This window comes from Nannobrachium achirus (genome assembly GCF_963921795.1).
Source record: "Nannobrachium achirus genome assembly, chromosome: 12".
Lineage (NCBI taxonomy): Eukaryota > Metazoa > Chordata > Actinopteri > Myctophiformes > Myctophidae > Nannobrachium > Nannobrachium achirus.
Genome location: NC_137832.1, coordinates 45,982,397 through 46,005,798, shown reverse-complemented (window position 1 = coordinate 46,005,798; position 23,402 = coordinate 45,982,397). Strand labels below are relative to the sequence as shown.

Below are 23,402 nucleotides of genomic sequence, written 5' to 3'. Positions count from 1 at the left end.
GAGATCTCTCTCTATAGCGCGCAATGAGGGCCTCTCCAACTCTTTTTCCCGGGCTGAATCAGGGGCCCAGCACGTCCCTGATAGTCACCATTTAACTCTAACATCTGTATTTGATTGCAAAAAAGGTAACAATGTTTCTCCTTTGTTTTCCAGCCCTGAGCTGAGTCCATTGAAATCTGTGCCTCAGATTAGAATAGACATGGACCCTGACAGCAGTGATGACAACAGATTCCTCTGGAAGGGCAGAGGGTCCGAAACCTCTCTGTAGTGAAGCCCCCCACACTGCCTCCTCCCTGCCTGGCAGATTTTGAACCACATACAAGCTCTCTTATTTCTTATTTCTTTACAATATTTGTTCCATGATCACAAAGACATTGTTCTGAATGAGTGGCAACAAAGAGCACAAAACAGTGGAGTAGTGAATGGATGGGACAGCAATGAAGTTACAGTAACAACGAAGACGACGGTTTTTCAACGAAGGAAGCCATTTTAGGAGTGCTTTTTTCCCCCTCTTCCTTTATTCTTTTCTTCTCTCACAACTCAACGGTGTCTTGCTTACTTAAACACTGGATAGGTGTAATTCCTTTTACTGCTGTTCTATGCAATGTCTCCCACATATCACGGATTGATAGAAAATGCTGCAGCCATCTCTGACCATGCATGTGTAATGCCTGGGATTCGAACCCGGGTCTCCCATGGATTGCCCTCCCTGGTGTGTGTGTGTATGTAGCACGTATATATATATATATATATATATATATATATATATATATATATATATATATATATATATATACTGTATATATATATATATACTGTATATATATATATATATACTGTATATATATATATAGTATAATGAATTGAAATTTTATATACATTTTTATTATTGTAATTACATTTTCCTGTAGCAGGAAAGTAATAATTTTTGTAGCTCTACCTCTTGTTCTAGATTAAACGCTTATGAAAAATATAAGAAATGCTACATGTTGATTTTTGATGCAGCATGGGCTTTTGATATTGCTACTATTCTGCCTGTCCTTTACTTTTCAAGTACTTTTATTTCCAGACATTTGTTGTATTACTAAAGAGATAGAAATGTACAAAATGGTGTATCTATAATGTTGCTAGTTAATTAACAGTTAATTAACATGGCATGTTGTCTGGTTGGGAGATCATTATCTTTTTTTTTTTTTTTATCTTTTTGATGCAAAAAGTGTGTGTGTGTGTGTGTGTGTGTGTGTGTGTGTGTGTGTGTGTGTGCGCGCGCGCGCATGCAAATCTTTCTTTCAGTTTTAAAAGCTTTTTTACTTGTTAATCTAAAATCATACACAGCAATGTTTTCTTTTTTTGTGTGTGCACATTTTGGTTATCTATTCTTTCTTGTTGCGCGCTTCTTGGATGAGAGAATACAGTCCTATTATGTAACCATCACGTGGTCCCCAGCCAAACTTCACAGTACTAGTAGGAATCAGAGGTGTAACGTAACTAAGTACATTTACTTAAGTACCGTACTTAAGTACAATTTTGAGGTATTTGTACTTTTTCAATAGTAATTTCCAATACTTTTACTTCTACTCCACTACTGGGATCCAAATATTGTACTTTTACTCCACTACATTTATTTGACAACTTTAGTTACTAGCTACTTTGCAGATATAAATTATAATATTATAAAACATACATAAACCACTTTAGCCCATTTTATACCGTGGCTATTTGAAAATAGCCGATCTACAAGCTCACAACGCGTCGCATAGCGACACATTGTGAGTTTGTAGATCGGCTATTTTCAAACATTTTGTACTTTTACTTTTAGTACTCTAAGTACATTTTGATGCCAATACTTTTGTACTTTTTACTTTGACTAATTTAAGTAAAGTTTGAATTCTGGACTTGTAAGGTCACACCAAAGTATGGTTGCCAGATGATAAGCGGATTCTGCCAATGCATTTCAATGGGAATGGAACGTTTTTTTGGAGAAATCCGCTAATGGCAGATTTCTCAAAATATTATCAGCTGGCAACCATACTTTGGTGTGACCGTGCCCAAGAGTACGCTCACACCAAACTACCTATGAGAGTGGATTCCCAATTCTGCCAATGTATTTCAGTGGGAATGGAGCGGTTTCCTGCCAGTAGAGGATTTCTGCAAATGAAATACATTGGTGGAATCGGTAATAGGTCGTTCGGTGTCACTGTACCCTTAGGGTGCCCTCACACCAAAATACCTATGAGAGGGGAATCCGCGTTCCGCCAATGCATTTCAATGATAAGGGAGCGTGTTTTGCAGAAATCCTCTGCTGGCATGAAACCGCTTCACTCTCATTGAAATGCATTGGCGGAACGCGGATTCCACTCTCATAGGTAGTTTGGTGTGAGGGCACCCTAACAGAGTATTTCTACAATGCAGTATTGATACTTTTACTTAAGTAGAAAATGTGAGTACCTTTTCCACCACTACTAGGAATCAGGGTTCTATTTTCTGGAGGGATGGGGGATATGTTTTATCTTTGCTTCTAGTCATTTCCTTTTTGTTAATGTAGACTGTCTGATATTTATGGTTGATAATATCACAAATTAACGCTGGTGTCCCTATTTTGGAAAACTTTGTAAAAATGTGTCCAAAACAATAATGCAAAGAGAGTGAAAATAGAAAAGGTACCCCCTCCGTTTTTTATGTATTTCTTTTCTTTTCTTTCTTTCTTTTTTTTTTTTTTACAAATCGAACCCTGCTAGGATGTTGTATCATGTACATTGCTTGTGTGCTGCACAAAATGATTTACCTAAGTGGCTTATAAGAGAATTATCTGAAGTTCATGTGAATCTGACAAAAGATTAGGAACAATATTAAATCCATGTCAGTTTCTTTGAATGGGACAGTGTCACTATTTTGGTCAAGTCAGCAATACTTAATCCTTGTTGTGTCACAGTTATGATATGGAATGCTGTTGGGAATTGCTGAATGTGACAATTTGGATCACCTGTTCTCTTTTTTTAATTTAACTTTAGTTTTTTTGTCATAATGTGCTCCCCCAGACTTGCTTATATTTTTTAATCCACAGTAAAATCCATATTAAGTGTCAATTCATCCATTTGTAAATCAAAGAGTGCACAAATGGAACCAAATGGACCCATTGTTGCACTCTCAGAGCTAAATGAACACCGAGATTGTACTGTGTGTACACTGTTAACTTGCATGTCCCACCGTGGCCTATCCATAAGCACACAAAATAGTTTGAGCCCTCACTGTCTGTCCTTGATGCTGCCTGTCATCATCACATTCATTCCACCTCAAGATGTACAGTTGTGGCTGTAACTGGAAGGGTGAATTGGAAGGGTCTGTATTTGATTACAAATTGAGGAAATGGCTCCCGTTTCGCTTGCGTTTCGTGCTTTGACTCAACACACCTACTGTACCTTCTTCCTAAAAGCCACACTAATGCACTTTCACACTCGGATATGGCCACTGTCAGGCAGAAACCTTGTATCTCCATATTTTCTCATTTTCTTTTTGTTTCATAAATGAATGCCGTATTTCATACTTGGTCGTGTATTTTATACTTGTCCTGCAAAAGTAGCGGAAATAGCCAATATACAGGCTCTTTGGTTATTTCTTGTATCTTTGGAAGAAAAACTAGGTTGCTGGAACATTTTCGCCTATAATAACATGCCAAAAATAGGGATGCCAAGTTGAAAGTGGTTCAATCTGTCTGTAATCTTTTTTTTTTTTCGTGATAACTTTTTATTTTCATTTTGCAAGATAATGAAATGGACAAATGGACAAGCCAAAAAGGTTACATTATTTGCATCTTAAAAAAAAGAAAACAATGTGTTTGTATACCTGTTAGCTGCCACTCGTTTGAGCTTGACTTCACAAAATACATACACATAGATATATAATAATTATGTGAGTAATGACATACAGAGGCTACTAAAATACAAACCTAGAACAATACTGCACATATGTGTATATCATTGTACAGTTTAAGTAAACCTATTCACAAAGAAAATACACAAATACAGTCTGTGGCTTTTATAAATAACCAAACTAAACTTTGTGGACATATCAAGGTTTCCGCCCGACAGTGATAGATTTTTGTGTAACATACCTTGTACTTTGAGGGGGTTCCAAAAACACGTTTGAATAGACTAGAGAGATTAATTGGAAGTGTACACTTTGCTCAGCACCACTAAGACAACTCTTTGTCTCTTTGTATGATCTTTTGACCACATTCACACAGCGGCCAATTTGCTCTTAATTCATAAAGGGGTGAAATGATCAATAATTATCTAATCGATTATTCTATAGATTTTTTTTATATTAGTCGAATAATCGAGAAGCGTGTTTGTATATAAGCATATATATGTATATCAACTAATCGATTAATCCCTTATAAGCGTATTAACACACTTAACAGAGTCGTGTAAAGGTTGTCCAGCTATTTCAATGATTTATGCTTATAATGACATGTCCAAAATAGGGATAGATTATTAATTGTTTATTTTATTAAATTATCAGTTATTGATTTAAAAAAGAATAATCGATTAGTTTGATTATTGTTGCATCCCTATGAAGTGAGAGCAAAATGGCCGCTGTAACAATTTGGCCCATGAGCCACCTTCTTTCACCTGTAAATCATGTACATAGTCGCATGTTGGAATACCATCATGATCATTGTGATTATTATTATTATTTTCATTTTCTTTTGGGGTCAGATATCGAAACATCAGCACAAAGGTGTAATTTATACTCTTATGAACATCAATGTTTTAGCCACAAACTACAAAGTGTGGAAATAAGAAGTGTGACTTATGTCTGGGACATATTTTTCTGGAAGTTGCAAGTTCCAAGTGAATTGTATAAGCATGTTGGACAAAATGATATAACATAAAATATGAGAAACTAAAGGTTAAATATTATTAGTATATGAAATAATGATACATTTTGAATTAACTTTTTTTTGTGACTTTATAGAACAGGTGAAATGGTTTATTTTAGAATTTATATTTTTCAAATGAAATGTATATTGAAAATAAACAGAATTATCAAACACATGGCGTCCTAAATTGTATACAGTTCCCCTGTAAGTTTGCAAAATCGTGGGAAGATAGTCAGTTGTAATCCAGGTGGAAGAATAAAAACACTGATGGACGTTATCTAGAACACTTGTTCTCAACCTTTTCAGGCCACAACCTCCAAAATAATCATATTTCAACTGGGGACCCCCCACCCTGACGAGTACTAAGAGTTAAGTTCTAATTGTGAAAATAGCCCATCTACATGCTCGTGAGCATGTAGATCTGCTATTTTCGCAATTTCTGCCTCTAATATTTGACAGTTTACTAGAAATGTGCTAGTACCCTCTATACACTCAAACTTTATATTGGTTTGTTTGCTGTTGAGTGAGAAAACAATGTTGCACATTAAGTTAATCTAGAACAGGGTTTCTCAAAGTGGGTGCCGTGGCACCCTAGGGTGCTGTGATGCAAGTACAGGGGTGCCTCAGAATACGTTGATAATATTTGGAATTCATCAATATCACTTCAGTTCAAGCCTATGGTTTAACCACTTAAGTTGCACTGTACTTGGTGCGTTCTTCTTCGCCACAACCAAGCCATGCTATTCATACGCTGAGTTGGCAGTGCCCAGGATCTAACCCATGACCCACACACACACACACACACACACACACACACACACACACACTTTTTGTGTGTTCCTCAACCTCCTCACCTTAAAACAGGCAGTAGTGGATGATGAAATAGATCAAGAAGAGCAGTCCGTCCGAGAGAGGGAGAGCTCCTCCTGGGCTGTCCTCCTCCTCCCTGTTGATGAATAAATAACTCCCGAGGATGACGCAGAACAGCAAACAGGATGTAGCACACATGATGTCCATGATGTCCATCATCCTCTTCATCTACGTCCCATTCATCCGGAGCCATCTCTTCCTCCTCCTCCTCCTGGATGAGTGCTAGGAGTGGCCTCTCTGGGTCTAGACCCATTCTGCCTAGAAAATCAGACATCACGGTTCAAATGTCTTGAAGTGTATAGGTTTATACGAGTGGTTCTCAAACTTTGAAATTTGAAGGTCTCCCCTTAACTTTGACAGTGTACAAATGGAACAAATGGACCCGACCCCCATTAAGGAATTTAGAGAGTCCCTGAAATCCACTTTGAGAACCACTTGTTTATACTATTATGGGTAATTGGCTGTGAAAACTTGCCACACCAACTAACTACAGTGGAAAGTCTGGTGACAAACGGTTACAGATGGTTACAAGGCGGTGGGAGGTATGACTGCTGAGGTTACGTTCCACTTTTGCAGAGCAGTTGTTTGCGAAATGACTACCTTTAAACGTACTGTAGTGTAGACTGTCTCACATGACAACACACTTCTAGTTGAAAAAAACAAACAAAAAAAACATAAGAGTACAGACATAGGCTACTTGATTTGAGGGTTTGTATTGCAAAGTACACCGTGATGACATCAAACCAGTGTACTTTTCAATACAAAACCCCAAATCAATCCTCCAGTTCTAGGCAACACAGAGAAGGAGGGAACTTTTTGGTATTTCCACAGAACTCCCCGAAGGTAAATTAATTAATGACATACTTCAATACTGAAGATGGGTGGATTTCCCATTTTAAGTCAAAGTACAAAAGCATAAAAATATAGGCCTACTTAGTAGTGAAAGTAAAATCCTTATGCATTAATCTAGTCCTTGACATTATGGCATGAAAACGATTGAGAAGCCCTGGTCACAATTAACACACAACTTTCACCACTTTGAATCCTGAGTGAAAATACCCTTTGGGTGCAGGTAGGCCTAGATCGATGTAGGCTATTTTGCATAATTAATTAATTATTAGGTGATGACATTCCATTCCATTCAATTCCAGGCTACTAAGGATCATTTTGTGAACAAACAAGCCATTAAATCGGCAGTGTCACTTGGAACTTTGAAGAAACCCAGAGCCACTTTTATTGTCATATGCTGAGTAGGCCTATTATTATTATTATATTATGAAAACCTGCTAATAGCTGTCAACATGACTATAGGCCTATACTTCGTCGTCGTAGGACGGTGTCACCCGCCGAAAATAGCAGGTCAATCTACAAGCTCACAACGTATCCAATTTTGGTGCGTGATGTCTTCTGGTCAACAACTGTCTGTCTGTCTGTCTGTCTGTCTGTCTGCCTGCCTGCCTCAACCAATCAATCAATCAATCAAATTTGTGATACCCAAAGCAAGTGGGCTGCTCTGGCTTCGATGTGAAATGCATCCCAACAAGTATCTGGTACGTCTATGGGTTCCATTTTTGTACCTAACTTTGCCAACCTTTTCAAGGGGCATTTTTGAAGAAAACTATATTTATAATTCAGAAATTAACATGTATCAACAAAACACTTTATTTTCCTTTGTATTATTGTTATTTGTTACTTTCAATGATACATATCTAGGATATCAAAAAAAGGCACTGTGCACTATCCTACATTTAAAGTCACTGTAGCACATGACCATTGTGTGCAATGAACTATCACATTGATTGTTTCTGATTGGTTGTCTGTACCTTTCGAAATGTATTTAGTGATGTTGTCAGCCTCTTTGAATCCAGCCTGAGGAAGGTCTCACGACCAAAACGTTGCTCTGTATTTATTAAACTACTCTCTTGAACTTGCAAGTGGCAGTGTGCGGGTCTGACCTTTTTAAGATTCCATGCTTATACTGTCTTGTCATCTACGCACCTGCTTGAGAGGAACTGGGTGTGCAGAAGTCTCTTCACACCACTGGAATGTGACATTGACAGGAATGATACGTGGCATTTCAACAGGACAAAGTACTCAACCCCAGTACTTTAGTCAAAATATAGATAGATACCCCTGGTCAAATATTACTCAACAAGTTACTTATCACATTTGTACAAATTAAAGCACTGTCTGGAGTACTGTACTTGCTTTTAAAAATGTAAAATGTAAAAGTACATCCGTGTAATGTCTGTGAAGGTATGTAGACATAATTTCCTTTATCATAATTAGTATCATAATTACATTTACGGATGCACCATCAGTTTCGGCCAGATATCGATATTTGCAGTTTTCAGTCAATATGTATCTGCAAATAAAGCTGACATTAACCGATGACAGCTGATTTTTAGCTGTTCATAAGCACACATTTTGCGCTGGCTATGTTGGTGTATTGGTTATCTGCAGCCTTCCTGAACAGATAATGAATGCATCCCTAATTGAGGGCTCGCCTGAAAGGCGAGAACACTATGTTATCTTCATCATTTATTTACCAAGTTCCACCATGGCAGTACAAAGGCAGGGCGCTTAGCCAATGAGGTGCAATTGAGGTGCGGAAAAACATCTGGGAGTGGTGTTAGCTGGAGTATTGGTTGAGCTTCACATGACAGTTAGCATGCTGCCGAATATAGTCACGAGCGAACCCACACTGTTTCATAGGAATAGTATTTCTAGTTAAATTACATATAGTAAGACGCCTCAGGGCGACATGTGACCTTTCCCTAAAAGGGCCAATTCTTGGCCATCTGGCCAGTGATGTATTTCGGACCAGTTACCCATTTATCGAGATCCCTGGTACTCATATATGGAGATCCATGTACTGTATATGGAGATATGCTGTGAGAGCCCAAACATGCTTATTCAGTTATTCGTTATATGAAAGTCCTATGATGTCTATGACATCTGACATCATACCCTCTTATGCCCATACATGGAGATGCCTGTCTGTAGAACCAGCCACACAGATGTGGGCTGTCTTGGCCGTCTGTCTTGGCTATATATGGATTCTGTTAGTGTGGTATGTGGCCGATGTGGCCTCCATATGGGCATTCCCATATGAAGTCCAGTTAGATATAGGCTTAATATTGATGACATCAGGGAACTCCATATATGGGCATAAAAGGGATTCTGTTAGTGTGACATCACAGTGAAGCCAGAGCGTGATATCAGAGCAGCAAACCAATTCTGTTAAGAGTGATTCCCCTGACATCACAGTGACGTTAGAGCATGATGTCAGAGCGACAAACCCATAGAACCACAGTGTCAGGCGTGACAGAGATACATACAGTACATACATACAGACAAGCTGTGACCGTTCACATACTAATCTGCGACCTACGGTCACAATCATTCAGGGTATGGGAATTAAATTATATATTGTCATATTTATAATAATCAACATATGGCATTTTAGGAAAGGTTAAAACTAACTGGGAGAGTCCAGTAATCAAAATGCAGTATTGAAAGCATCTGGGGGAAGGAAACATTGTGAAACTGCTGTAATCAGCTGCTTGTCTAAAAGGAGATGTAATGTTGATTGACATGTTAGGAGACAACAAGGCTGAGAGAACATAATGTGACCCAGACAGCATCAAGTCAGCAGCACTCAGCACATTACCGTAAGTATGATATTGATCTTTTATGGAACTATCAAACACATATTTTTGATACTTTTCTAGTAGATCCTCTGGGTTGATATTTAAATCATTAAAAAAGAATGTTTTCTTTTCTTTATTTATTTTTCTTTTCACAGGGAATTTGACCCAAATAGAGGTGACAATGGATTTTTATTCAGATTATAATTCTACATTTTACGATGACTACGTCTATAATAACTCCTCACCACACGAAGAGGCCGTTGTCACGCACAATGCAACGTGTTTCAAAGAGGCCTCATGTATCACTATGATGGTGATCAATGTGCTCATTTTTCTCCTGGGGATCTGTGGCAATGGTGTGGTGATCTGGATTGCTGGCTGCAAGATGAAAAGGACCATCAACACTACCTGGTACCTCAGTCTTGCAATCTCTGACTTTATATTCTGTGCCTTTCTACCGTTTAACATCACCCACATTGTAACAGACGACTGGATGTTTGGGCTCGCCATGTGCAAGTTCTCCTCCTTCGTGATGTTCCTGAACATGTTTAGCAGCATCTTCCTGCTGGTCATAATCAGTGTTGACCGTTGTGTATCCGTCATGTCTCCAGTGTGGGCCCAGAACCACCGCACTATTGGGAAGGCGTCTGTGGCTGTTGTCTTAGCCTGGGTTGTCTCCATTGTGCTAAGCATGCCAGCTATGTTTTTCCGACACATTACCACCTATCTGGGGAAGACGATATGCTTTAACACATCTGATGTGTACAGCCACAAGACCATCGCAGTAAGCCGCTTCATTGGAGGGTTTGTTATCCCGCTCTTCATCATCATAATCTGCTACACCATCATTATGGTGAGACTTCGGTCTAGTAGGATGAACAAGTCTTCCAAGCCCTTCAAAGTCATGACAGCACTCATCGCCACGTTTGTCTTATGTTGGCTGCCGTACCATGTATTTGTTCTCCTGGAGCCCCATTACCACAATGAGTACATTAAGATGGGACTTACAGTGGCCACATCTGTGGCTACAGCCAACAGTTTCCTGAACCCGGTGCTGTATGTGTTCATGGGTGGTGATTTCAAGCAGAGTTTCAAGAGTTCTGTGCTGTCAAAGATTGCAAATGCTATAGGGGAGGATGGCCACACAACCAGCCGCTATCTCTCCAGGTCAAGCTCCATGGACGGCAGGGCTTCCACACGCATCTAGTGTCAAACTGGCTAAATACTGTGGATCCATATAATGCACACATTTATCAGTTAATGGTCTTTTGTTGCTATCGTTCAACGGATGACCCAATTATTTCACTTGTGACACCAAAACATATTCACATTATGTTCTTTTAGGGGAATTAGCTGCACTAAAGCAGGACTATGTAGTTTAAATTGGAAGATTGGATTATAAGAGTATAAGTCATTCAGGTCTCTGCTTGTAAAGTAGCCTAGTGGAATGTTTGGCCTAAATCAGAAGAGATACACACTTGTATTCCACTTCCAGCGTTTTGTAATTCGAAGAGGGCCTACATTTTAGACCCTTAAAGGTTTAGAATTTAGTTTTCTTCTTTTAGGGTACGGCCTATATTTAATTCGATGGTAAAATCAGTGCCCAGCACAGATCAGTGATGTAGTAGGCCTGTGTCAGCTGTCAAATTCAGGGGGAAACACTGCGGCGCGAGCCGTTATAGTAGGCTACAAGTTTTGTTTACAACCTGAAGGGTAGGCACTAGGCAGCTCTCATCTGTATTCAGTGCATTGTGCTGAGCGTGTGCGTGTTTGTATGTGTGCGTGTGTGTGCCCTATCAGCCAATGTCCCCACCACCCACGAACGCACGGCACGCACGTGCAGTGTTTTTACCTAAAGTTGTGGCTTGACAGTTGACACAATCACACTGACCTGTGGGCAGTCAGTGGGCACTGATTTTTACAATCAAAGTAATTTACACAATCACACTAATATCACCAGGTACGTGAGTCTAAGTTATTATGTAGCCTATTAAACATAAAACAAATTCACGTGGTTTATTAAAAATACGAGGGAAAAGTTTTCACTGATGTTATCGACCATATAATAAGCTGCCTCGTATTTCTGAATGGATGTGTTGAATTGATTAAATACCGTCTAGTAGGCCTATGCCGGTGTCACGCACCGAAATTAGATCTAGAAACTCACAAACAATAATTGATACGTTGTGTGTGAGCTTGTAGATTAGCTGCTACAGTAGCCTATATAGTATAGGTCTACTATAGTCTTTTGACACTTTCATAGGAGTGGCAGGTTTGCATTAACATAATAGGCCTACAGCATATAGGGCCTATGATAGTAAAAGGGACTGGAGCTTTGATGGCTTTGTTTGTTTTCAAATGATCCTTGCTAGCAGGCCTATGTTAGATTCATGTTAAATGTATATTTTCAAAAATGGCAACAAAAAACGTTCCTATATCACACACACATTTCACTGATGGGCTTATGGTCCTTAAAAATAACCATACAATATGTTAATTTGTTGATTAACATAATTTGTCTATGAAAGGAATGGAACGTCAACAAATTAATAGATCTATTAAGTAGACCTACCTGCAGCCATGATTCTCCCACAGGGTTTTTCACTCAGGATTCAAAGTGATGAAAGTTGTTGTGTCCAGGGCTTCTCAAACGTTTTCATATAATGTCAAGGACTCCTTATATTAATGGAGGAGGAGGACTTTTACTTTCACTACTTTAAGTATGTTTTGATGCTAATACTCTTGTAGCCTACTTAATTGACTTTTTACCTGCAACACTGGCTTATTGTTACTTTTACTTAGGGCCTAAATCCAAAACTTTTCTTCCAATAGGTTTTGCTCTGTTTAATGGATTCATAGTAGCCTACAGTCGGTACTCTTCTGTTTTTTTCTTTTTTTTTTCTTTTCTTTTTCCAAATAGAAGTGAGTAGTCATTTCTCAAACAACTGCTCTGCAAAAGTGGAACGTATAACCTTAGCACTCATACTTCCCATCGCCTGGTAACCGCTTGTCAAGAGACTTTCCATTGTAGTGAGTTGGTGTGGCAAGTTTTCACAGCCAATTACCCATAATAGTATAAACCAGTGGTTCTCAAAGTGGATTTCAGGGACTCTCTAAGTTCCTTTATGGGGGTCTAAATTGACCCTTTAAGTCTTTAACTTTGACAGTGTACAAATTGGTTCCATTTGTACACTGTCAAAGTTAAGGGGAAGACCTTCAAATTTCTAAGTTTGAGAACCACTGGCATAAACTTAAATTTCAAGACATTTGAACCGTGATGTCTGATTTTCTCAGCAGAATGGGTCTAGACCCAGAGAGGCCACTCCTACCACTCATCCAGGAGGAGGAGGAGATGGCTCTGGATCAATGGGACGGTGAAGAGGATGAAGAGAATCCAGAGTGGGACCTTTCTTTTGTGTTTTACATCCAGCGTTTGATGTTCTGCCTCATCTTCGGGAGATACTTTCACATTATCAGGCAGGAGGAGGATGACGGACTGATGTCACTGGCTCCCTTCATCCTCTTCATCTTCTTTGTCATCGACTACTGCCTGTTTTAAGGTTAGAAGGATGAGAGGTAAAGGCAGCGTGCACGCACACGCACACACACACACACACACACGCACACGCACACACACACACACACACACACACACACACACACACACACACACACACACACACACACACACACACACACACACACACACCTTCACTGTCTTCATTCACTTCTTCGGGTCAAAACCTGCACAAGGTTTGAAATCCATCCCTCCACGTCCACATTTCTCCCCCCCGTCCTTCCTGTTCTTCGCGGCAGGACAAAGCACTACACAGAGTACCACACACTGTATCAGTATTAGGATTGTATCAGTATTAGGATTAGAGAACACCAGAAAATGGAGGTGTGTGGAGAATGATAACAGCATGTCCATACCAGATTATCAGAATGTATTTACCATACCACTGAACTGAGATTAATGACAGTAAAACCATCCAAATTGTTTAGTCCTCCTTTATGCAATATCTATTTAGCTCCCCATATTTGATGCTGATAGATGCTGTGGGCGACTGACAGAAAATCAGTCGTGAAAGTGAAAGTGAAATATAACATTCACATTTTTAAATACATTGATAGATTTAATCAAACATGAAAAGGATTTCAACCACATAAACCCCATATACTTAGGTCACAGAGGTCCCACGGGGTTCCTATACTTGGTCACCTCCTATTTTCCTCTGATCTGATATTCTCTGAAAGTTTGTTCCAGAAGAGGGGCGCTATACAGTTTGTATGGGTATGTGTGGTTAAGTCGTATTGATGAGAATCTGGTTCTTCTAGGAAAGCAGTTTGAGGATCTGGAAATGGTGTGCAGACTCCATAACCATCGCTCGCTTCCACTCTGAAATCCTCCAGATGTTCTTCAATTGATGGAGGATGAAGAAGGTGCTTCATCCTGGGCCACACTGCTGGGGCATGGCCAAATAAAGAGTATTTTTTATGGTCATTTGAGTTAAGTTTTAATGAAGTTCGGCATGTATGTTCCCATGCTTTGATGTTTTTTGGAAACATAATATTTTATATTTGTAAATAAAATCACTCTTTAAGTTACAACTCTCCCCCGTTTCCCTTATTTCTTGTGGCCTAGAGCTGGGCGATCAAAGTATGTAGTCAAAACATAAACAAATCTAAATATGAAAACAAACAAAATAACATATTTTATAATCTGTGAGGAGACAGTAGCTTGAAGGTGTCTCCCCTTCCCAAGCACTGAACAGAGAAGAGATACCCAGCATACATACTGTAGCCCTGGCAAAGGCCAGAGGCATCACAATAGTAATATCCTCAGTGTCAATTTTTCCATTTGCAACTCGAGTGTACATGCATGAAACTAACTAAGGGTCCATTTAGTTTCCATTTGTGTTTTAAAATGTGTAGTGTACACAAGAGTGTAACTCGCATATCCCACTGTGGCCTAACAAATAATATATCTGGAGTTCTAGCTCATATTTGATTGTATAATATTTATGTTTGAATGTGAAGCTGAAAAAGCCTTTTGTGACAGAAGAAGTCTGCAGATTCAATCAGTGTTTTCTGAGATATTATCTATTTTGGTGTGTTTTATCCTGTATTGTTAATTTAATGGGAGCCCAACTTTCAGCAGCTGTAACGGATTCTCCTAGGTAAACTGAATTTCAGTCTTTGTGAGATGGGTTACTAGACACCTTTACAAACACATTTATTCCAGGATATGACACTATTCTGAAGATATTCCCTTCCTATATAGTCAGAGGATATGTTAAAAGGTCCTTGAATGAATTCCTTACCTCCTTAAAAAATCTTCAACAATGTGTTTGTAAAGTGCCTAGTAACACATTGCACTATGATGTCACCTTTGAAGTCACAGTGATATGTCGGGGGAACCACAATGTCAGGTGATACCCGTCCGGACGGACAGATACAGTCAAGCTGTAAGTAAGTAAGTAAGTAAGTAAGTAAGTAAGTAAGTAAACTTTATTTATATAGCACTTTTCACAGAGAAAACTCACAAAGTGCTTCAACATACAATAAAAATACAACAATGAAAGTTACTATACAATAGAACGCAACACAAAAACAGCAGACATATTAGAGGAAGGACAAAATCAATATCCAAATTCAGCAAAAGCATGCCTGAACAGAAAGGTTTTTAATTGATTCTTAAAAATACCCACAGACACTGCAGCTCTCAGGTCCTGCGGAAGGGCATTCCAGAGACTGGGAGCTACTGTCTGAAAGGCTCTGTCACCTTTAGTGACATAGGTTGTATGAGGGACGATCAGTAGACTGGCTGGCTGACCTCAGGGTCCTGCTAGGCTCATAGCATTCAAGCAGGTCAGTTAGATATGCTGGCGCTTGACCATGCAAAGCTCTGTAAGTTAATACCAGGACCTTAAACCGAATCCTGAACACAATTGGAAGCCAATGCAGGGAGGCTAGCACTGGAGTTATGTGACATCTACGACTGGACCTGGTTAACAGTCTGGCTGCAGCATTTTGGATTAAATGAAGGCAGTCTGTGGATGCTTTACTGAGGCAGGTGAAAGCTGTGATGGTTCTGATGGTAAACTGCGACCTATGGTCACAACTAGTAAGACGTCTCAGGGATCTCCATATATGGGCATAAAGGGGATTCTGTTAGAGTGGTTCCCATGACATCACAACATACAATCCCTTTTACGCCCATACTGTACTTGGAGATCCCTGTCTGAACCAGCCACACAGATGATGGGCTGTCTTCCTCCATATATGGGCATTCCCATATGAAGTCCTGTTATATTGGCTTAATATTGATGACATCAGGTTGGTGCCTTGCATGGTTTCCAGTGGCATCAGTGTGTGAGAGTGTGTGTGTGTGTGTGAATGGGTGAATGTAATGTACATTAATTGTAAAGTGCCTTGGATAAAGCCACTAGGCCTATATACTGTAAATGCACCATGACACGGGCATCTCCCTGCAGTATATAAAGACTCACATTCACAGAGAAGCAGTTACCACCAGGGCAGGAAATTCACGGCGGCCACGACGGCCATGGCCGTCGTTGCCCCTCTCTTTGGCCGTGTGCCCCTCGAAAAATGACATGCCCAAACGGCCACAGTGGCCGTGGTGCCCCTGCGCCCACAGCAGTCCATTAACTGCTTTTTACCGTTTTTTCCTCTGCGCGATTTTCCAGTCATTACGGTAACAGCAGTGCGTGGTTGGCTGAGCTCCTCACATGACCAGTAGTAGATTCCATTTACGCTCGTAGTAGCAGCATAGAGTTGCAGCCACCGCATAGTGGAGCCGCCGGAGTCCCGCGACACAGTGTTTATACAACACAAAAACATCACCGGGCTAAACGGGAGTTACATCTAACGCAGCCTGTTGAATAAATCCGAATGTGCGAACGAATGCTTTCAAACGGAGCTCTGCTGAGCTCAGGACAACAACCAAAATGCAGCACTAAGGGAACCAAAAGCTATTCTTTCCCCAAGAGGCTGAGCTGTCAGAAAGTACATTATTGTTGAGAAAGGATCACTCCGCGAACGGGAGGGAGGAGTTTGTGTGCGTGTGTGCGTGCGTGCGTGCGTGCACAACACATGGCCAGTGGTGGAAAAAGTACTCAAATGTTTTACTTAAGTAAAAGTATCAATAGCCTACTGCAATGTAGAAATACTCCGGTTGCAAGTAAAAGTCCTCAAATTCAAAATATACTTGAGTAAAAGTACAAAAGTATTGGTATCAAAATGTACTTAAAGTACCAAAAGTAAAAGTACAAAATGTTTGAAAATAGCAGATTTACAAGCTCACAACGCATAGTTATGAGACACATCTTGAGCTTGTAGATCTGCTATTTTTTCTATAAGCTTGGTTATTTTCAAATAGCCTAAATAGGGCTAAAGTGGTTCATGTATGTTTAATAATATTATAATTTATATATGCAAAGTAACTGGTAACTAAAGGTTTCAAATAATTGTAGTGGAGTAAAAGTACAATATTTGGATCCGAGATGTAGTGGAGTAGAGTAGTGTTAGAAATACTCAAAATTACAATAAACAATTAAGTACAATACTTAAGTAAATGTACTTAGTTACTTTACACCACTGCACATGGCAAAACAGAAATAAACAGGTTCTTGATATTTATTTAATTGAAAGGTATTACATTAAACCTTAACGTTTAAGCTAAATTAACTATGACTGTGGCGTGGACTTAAAATCATTGTTTTAATGATGGCCTTCCTGCCCTGGCACTTGGCCTTTGTGCCCTCAAAAATTTGACAACACCAAAGGCCAATTGGCCTTGCCCCTAAACTGACGAAATTCCAGGCCTGGTTACCACCCATCGTTTGTTTTTGAGCGGTGCAAACCGCTCCTATAAGTGGCTGTGCGTGTGTCTGTAGCCTTTTCCCTCAGCGTTTTGCCATAGCAAAATGTGTGTACGACACGTAGAATCATGTTTGTCTAGTGATGTCATATGTCGTATGTCTGTAGCCTTTTCCCTCAGCGTTTTGCCATAGCAAAACGTGTGTGTGTGTAGCATAACCTGTACATCCTAGACTCAAATCCTAGTCTGAAGACGTTATGCAAGCACGACCACCGCTCACTTTGGGTGTTATTTTCTATTTAGAGAGACATTACCACATCACCATGGTTCTAGCCAACCTGGGGAGGAAGATCACCTTGGTCTCTAAGAGGAGGGGCCCTCAGTGCTGTTGCTGCAAGAGTCCAATCATCTTTATTGGAACTGGGGTACACAAATTATTTTGAGCCTTTTCAATCAAAACCCTTCATCAAAAAACTTGGGAGACATCCAAGGATTGTTTGACGAAATGAATGAATTGAAACTGCATGACAATGAAAAGCTCATGAGCCATTTGATACATGGTCAGTGTTGTGATATATGATCTCAATTGTATATATTTATTATTGTATTTATTAATGGCTCTTTTTGTGAAATTGACTACAAGGAAATGCTCATGACTAACAGGAAATGCTCATGACATCACAGCTGATTTGTATATTTAAGGAGTGTCAATAAACCAGGCCTCAGTGTGTGTGTCCACTGATGTTCCGGAGTTACTTACTAGGTTCTCAGAGATGGCCAGTAGTATAGGGATTTTCAATACAATAAGACGCATTACCTACGTCCAGAAGTGGAAGCCTTTTCCAACCGCTGCGACAATGGTCAGACCGGATCAGGTTCTGAACTCGGAGCCTCAGGAATGTCAGGATCAGCTGACATTCCAAGGTCCGTTCTCCGAGATGGTCATGGCGACGCTCAAGCTCTCCAATCCTACAGACGGGGACGTGTGTTTCAAAATGAGGACAATTACCATCCCGTTGCACACGTACGTCGTCCGGCCGCGCTCCGGCGTCATCAGCAGAGGCACCTCCATCAGCATCTCCATTTGGCTGAAGCCTTTTGACAACTTTGACCCAGTAGCTAGAACCAAAGACAGTTTGGAGGTTGATTACATACAGGCGCCGCCTGGCTTGACCATGGGGGAAGTTTGGCAGGAGGCCAATAACCCGGCAGCGGGTGAACCGATGCAATCCAAGCTGAGATGTGTGTTAAAGCTGCCTGAGGAAATGGAGCAAATGATGCCTACCGAGGACATGGTGGTGGAGGAGTCGCTGGTGGAGGAGAAGCAAGTGATCGTGGATCTGTGGCCTTACTTCGTACTGTATTTTCTGTTCCTCTTCGGCGTCTCCTTGGTTTTCCTGAGACCATATTTCTTTTCGCCGCTTTCGGGGTGGTAACCGGTCTGGAGAGGAACACTCTCCAAACACTGGCGAGGTGGTGGTGTGCCAAAAACTAAAGTTTGTAAAGTGCCTAGTAACACATCGCACTATGATGTCACCTTTGAAGTCACAGTGATATGTCGGGGGAACCACAATGTCAGGTGTTACCCATCCGGACTAGGGTGGATCTTAAATTACCTTTTTGGAGCGGTGAAAGCGCTCCCAATAGACAGGTATGTCCGTGGGTATGTGGGTGGCTGGCTGGGTGGCTGGCTGGCCGTGTCCGTAGCCTGGCAATACCTTGAGTGGCCACACACAACACACTAGTTAAAGGAGGGGCGCTGTTTTGTGCAGGCCAGGCACACTCACCACTCACTCACAGGCACAGTTTACACTCACTCACTCACTCACATAGGGTACAGCTGCTCAAATTCACCGCTCCACTTCGAACCGAGGTTCGATTTTTAGATTTTCTTGAGTCTCACCCCCCAATGTACAAAAAACTTCTTTGGTTAAAATTTGATTGAATTTCAAGCATATTTAGAGGTAGCTCAATCAAGTCAAAGATTGTACATTTTATTGGTCAAAATCGAATTGCACTGCAGGCACATTTAAGTTATACATTACACATCTTATACTAAGCACAGAAATTATATTTTTTAAGCTTACAAATCTAAACACAAATCTGATTACATGTTTGTCATATGTCAAACCAGAATCAATGTATTGTAGGAAATAGCAAAGCAAAGAATGACAATTTGCTATTTTTCCATTTAACATGCACAATGACATGTCTTTATTGCACACTCTTCAATCATACTCACAACACACAACAAGCACACAACCCCACTTCCTTATTTACCCCTGAAAGTCACTGCAGTATTTAATAGTAATTCAGTAGTTACTGATCAATTAAAGTTTGTTTACAGCTATCGGGATACTTGTGCCGATGGTTCTGCACAATTTGCAGCAAGTATTGGAGTTGGGACTCATCTTTAGTAATGAGACCACAATATTCTTGTATTAGGGCAACCCCACGCTCTGCATGATCATTGATAACATTCATCGCCTTCACTACAGCCAGAGCTTCTTGGTAGTCTACCCTGGGCTCCCACTCATCGGGATCAACGTCAAGGAAGTCATCTGGGAGATCCATCATTTTGAAAAGCACCTTGGATTTGGGAAACACAAAATCTTCAATGTTCTTCCTTGCAATTGTTCCAAGGTCAACAGTAATTCTCTTCATATGCCCCTGTTCATCATCTTCATTTCCATCTTTCATGGCTCTCACCATCAGCCTCTTCGTTTGCGCGCTCACTTGACTGTCAAACAATGCAAGTCAGACGATCTCTGGAGCCAAATACCATAAGTGATTGGAAAACCTTTGAGAAGCAGCTTTAGACACCTCAGCATTTATGCATGCTTTTTCTTTCCTGAGGGTCAGTTTGAATTGGCCATGAAACATCCAGATCTTCAAACAATAAATAACCTTTGCCATCCAACAGGCATGATGGGTAGCTCCTGGAGCTCTGAACCGGATACCTCGAGGTATCCGGTTCATCAATAAATGCTGAGGTGTCTAAAGCTGCTTCTCAAAGGTTTTCCAAACACTTATGGTGAACAGGGGCATATGAAGAGAATTACTGTTGACCTTGGAACAATTGCAAGGAGGAACATTGAAGATTTTGTGTCTTCCAAATCCAAGGTGCTTTTCAAAATGATGGATCTCCCAGATGACTTCCTTGACGTTGATCCAGATGAGTGGGAGCCCAGGGTAGACTACCAAGAAGCTCTGGCTGTAGTGAAGGCGATGAATGTTGATAATGATCATGCAGAGCGTGGGTTGCCCTAATACAAGAATATTGTGGTTTCATTACTAAACATGGGTCCCAACTCCAATACTTGCTGCAAATTGTGCAGAACCATCGGCACAAGTATCCCGATAGCCGTAAACAAACTTTAATTGATCAGTAACTACATAATTACTATTAAATACTGCAGTGACTTTCGGGGGTTTTGGGGGTAAAGGAAGTGGGGCTGTGTGCTTGTTGTGTGTTGTGAGTATGATTGAAGAGTGTGCAATAAAGAAATGTCATTGTGCATGTTAAACGAAAAATAGCAAATTGTCATTCTTTGCTTTGCTATTTCCTACAATACATTAATTCTGGTTTGACATATGACAAACATGTAATCAGATTTGTGTTTAGATTTGTAAGCTTAAAAAATATAATTTCTGTGCTTAGTATAAGAATAATGTGTAATGTATAACTTAAATGTGCCTGCAGTGCAATTCGATTTTGAACAATAAAATGTACAATCTTTGACTTGATTGAGCTACCTCTAAATATGCTTGAAATTCAACCAAATTTTAACCAAAGCAGTTTTTTGTACATAGGAACATAATTGGGGGGTGAGACTCAAGAAAATCTAAAAAAGGTAATTTAAGATCCACCCTAATCCGGACGGACGGATACGGTCAAGCTGTGATGGTTCTGATGGTAAACTGCAACCTATGGTCACAACTAGGATTGAAAGTGCCCAGGACCCATTTTCTTTTTCTACAAAATAAATAAATAAATAAATACATACATACATAAATAAATAAATATATATATATATATATATATATATATATATATATATATATATATATATATATATATATATATATATATATATTGTACATTTTAAAAAACAAAAACAAACTAATCTAAGAAATCCATAAATATAACAAGTTGTGAAAATAGCTGATCTACATGCTTGCTATAATAATAAATGGACTATAGCGCTTCTCATTTATTGAGGCCACTGTGGGACATGCAAGTTACACTCTTGTATTACACTGTTAACTTTAAAACACAAATGGAAACTAAATGGACCCTTATTTAGTTTCCATTTATACACTCTCTGAGTTGCAAATGGATAAATTGACACTGAGGATATTACTATTGTGATGCCATGGCTCCCTCTGGCCTTTGCCAGGGCTACTGTACATCTATGCTGGGTATCTCTTCTCTGTTGCAGTGCTTGGGAAGGGGAGACATCACCTGCAAGACACTGTCTCCTCACAGATTATAAAAGATCTGCCGTCTGATTGAATTCCTTGCACGATCCTTTTGTCAAATTCTGATATGTAATGCTGTTTGGGTTCTGCCTAATGTGACAATATTGCATCGCCCTCTTGTGTTATAAAAACATGTTTCTTTTTTCTTTATATTGAGCTTCTCCAGATTTGTTTGTTTTTGACAACTGTACATACTGTGATGGCCCAGCTCCAGGCCACAACAAATAAAGGAAACCGGAGAGAGTTTTAACTTAAAGAGTGATTTTAATTACAAATATAAAATTATATGTATCGAAAAACATCAAAGCATGGGAACATACATGCCGAACTTGATTAAAACTTAACACAAATAACCATAAAAAATGCTCTTTATTTGGCCATGCCCCAGCAGTGTGGCATAGGTTGAAGAAGAGACTGAAGCACCTTCTTCGAGTGGAAGCGAGCTATGGCTATGGAGGCTGCACAACATTTCCAGATCATCAAACTGCTTTCCTAGAAGAACCAGGTTCTCATCAATACAACTTAACCACACATACCCATACATATAGCAGCCCTATTCTGGAACAAACTTTCAGAGAATATCTGATCTTGAAGCTCACAACGCATCGCAAGGTGACATGTTGTGAGCTTGTAGAACAGCCAACGAAGATATTTGATATAGAGGGAAAATATGAGGTGACCCAAGTATAGGAGCCCTGTGGGACCTCTGTGACCTAAGTATATGGGGTTTATGTGGTTGAAATCCTTTTCATGTTCGATTCAATTCAATGTATCAATGTATTTAAGCATTATACTGTGAACCTGCAAGGAGGCTGTGTCTAAAATGTACTGTATACTCTCTAATTGACATAGCAAAGACTCTGACCTCAAATAACATCAAGGGTAGGGTTTTTGTGCTGTTTTTCATTGTGAGCACTTTCACATTCTCATGCATTTGAACTGAATGAAAGGACACTTTTTTTGATGGGTAATGCACTTAGTCTGCTATGGACAATTACACTGCTGTCATTTTCCACACACCTCCATTACCATTCAGGCAGCCATGGTTTACAACAGAACATTTTATATCCTTGATTCATAAACTCTGGAAAATATAGATATCCTTCTCTACTGACTAGGCTACACCAAAAGCTCTGCTGAAATAGATAAGAGTACATTTACAGTACCATGGAAAATCATGTGGAATCAAATGTTAGATACACACAGAAATGTAATGTAATCATTTTGTGCAGGCCTTATCCTTGAATATGGCACCCAGATATGTTTATCACTCACTGAAAAGAACATTTTATCTGGAGACAGAGTCAGAAACCTTTTCGATACCTACCACTGATTAACATTATTGTATGTTCATATGTATGTTCATATGCACAGCAATTATAAAATGGAATCCCAAAATGAGGGATCAGCCTACATTTCGTATACGTTGCAGAATGTGCGTTCACCAAGCTTCTTTAGATTGATTGTACTCCCAATCATCATCTATTTAACGCTATAAAAAATCTATTAAATCAGCACTTATCTGTTATTCTATTTGTTCACTTGGAGCATAATTTGACTGCCTCAACAAGTTATCTCAGCAGATGAATGAATTACAATGTTACCATTCTATTTCTCAGTACAGTGCACATAGTGAAGGAAGAGATATTCTGAGAAAGAATTTCATGACATG

General features: G+C 39.7%; 2 protein-coding genes across 3 annotated transcripts in view; both read left to right on the top strand.

Annotated features, from left to right (window-relative positions):
- slc4a4a (solute carrier family 4 member 4a) overlaps positions 1–268 on the top strand; it is a gene marked incomplete at its 3' end in the record, with an annotated part of 72,677 nt that extends 72,409 nt beyond the window's left edge. Inside the window, exon 24 of one of the 2 annotated variants that reach the window (XM_080739632.1) lies at positions 154–268. In XM_080739632.1, coding sequence (XP_080595758.1) covers positions 154–268 — 115 coding nt within the window. The remainder of the gene's footprint in view (positions 1–153) is intronic. The other variant, XM_080739633.1, reaches the window with a different exon arrangement.
- Positions 269–9,586: 9,318 nt separating this feature from the next.
- LOC308295627 (chemerin-like receptor 1) lies at positions 9,587–10,776 on the top strand (the record flags this gene model as incomplete). The annotated part of the gene is made up of 1 exon (XM_080738676.1): positions 9,587–10,776. One exon carries the CDS (start codon positions 9,587–9,589, stop codon positions 10,610–10,612), a length of 1,026 nt encoding a protein of 341 aa, XP_080594802.1. The 3' UTR covers positions 10,613–10,776.
- Between the last annotated feature and the right edge of the window lie 12,626 nt (positions 10,777–23,402).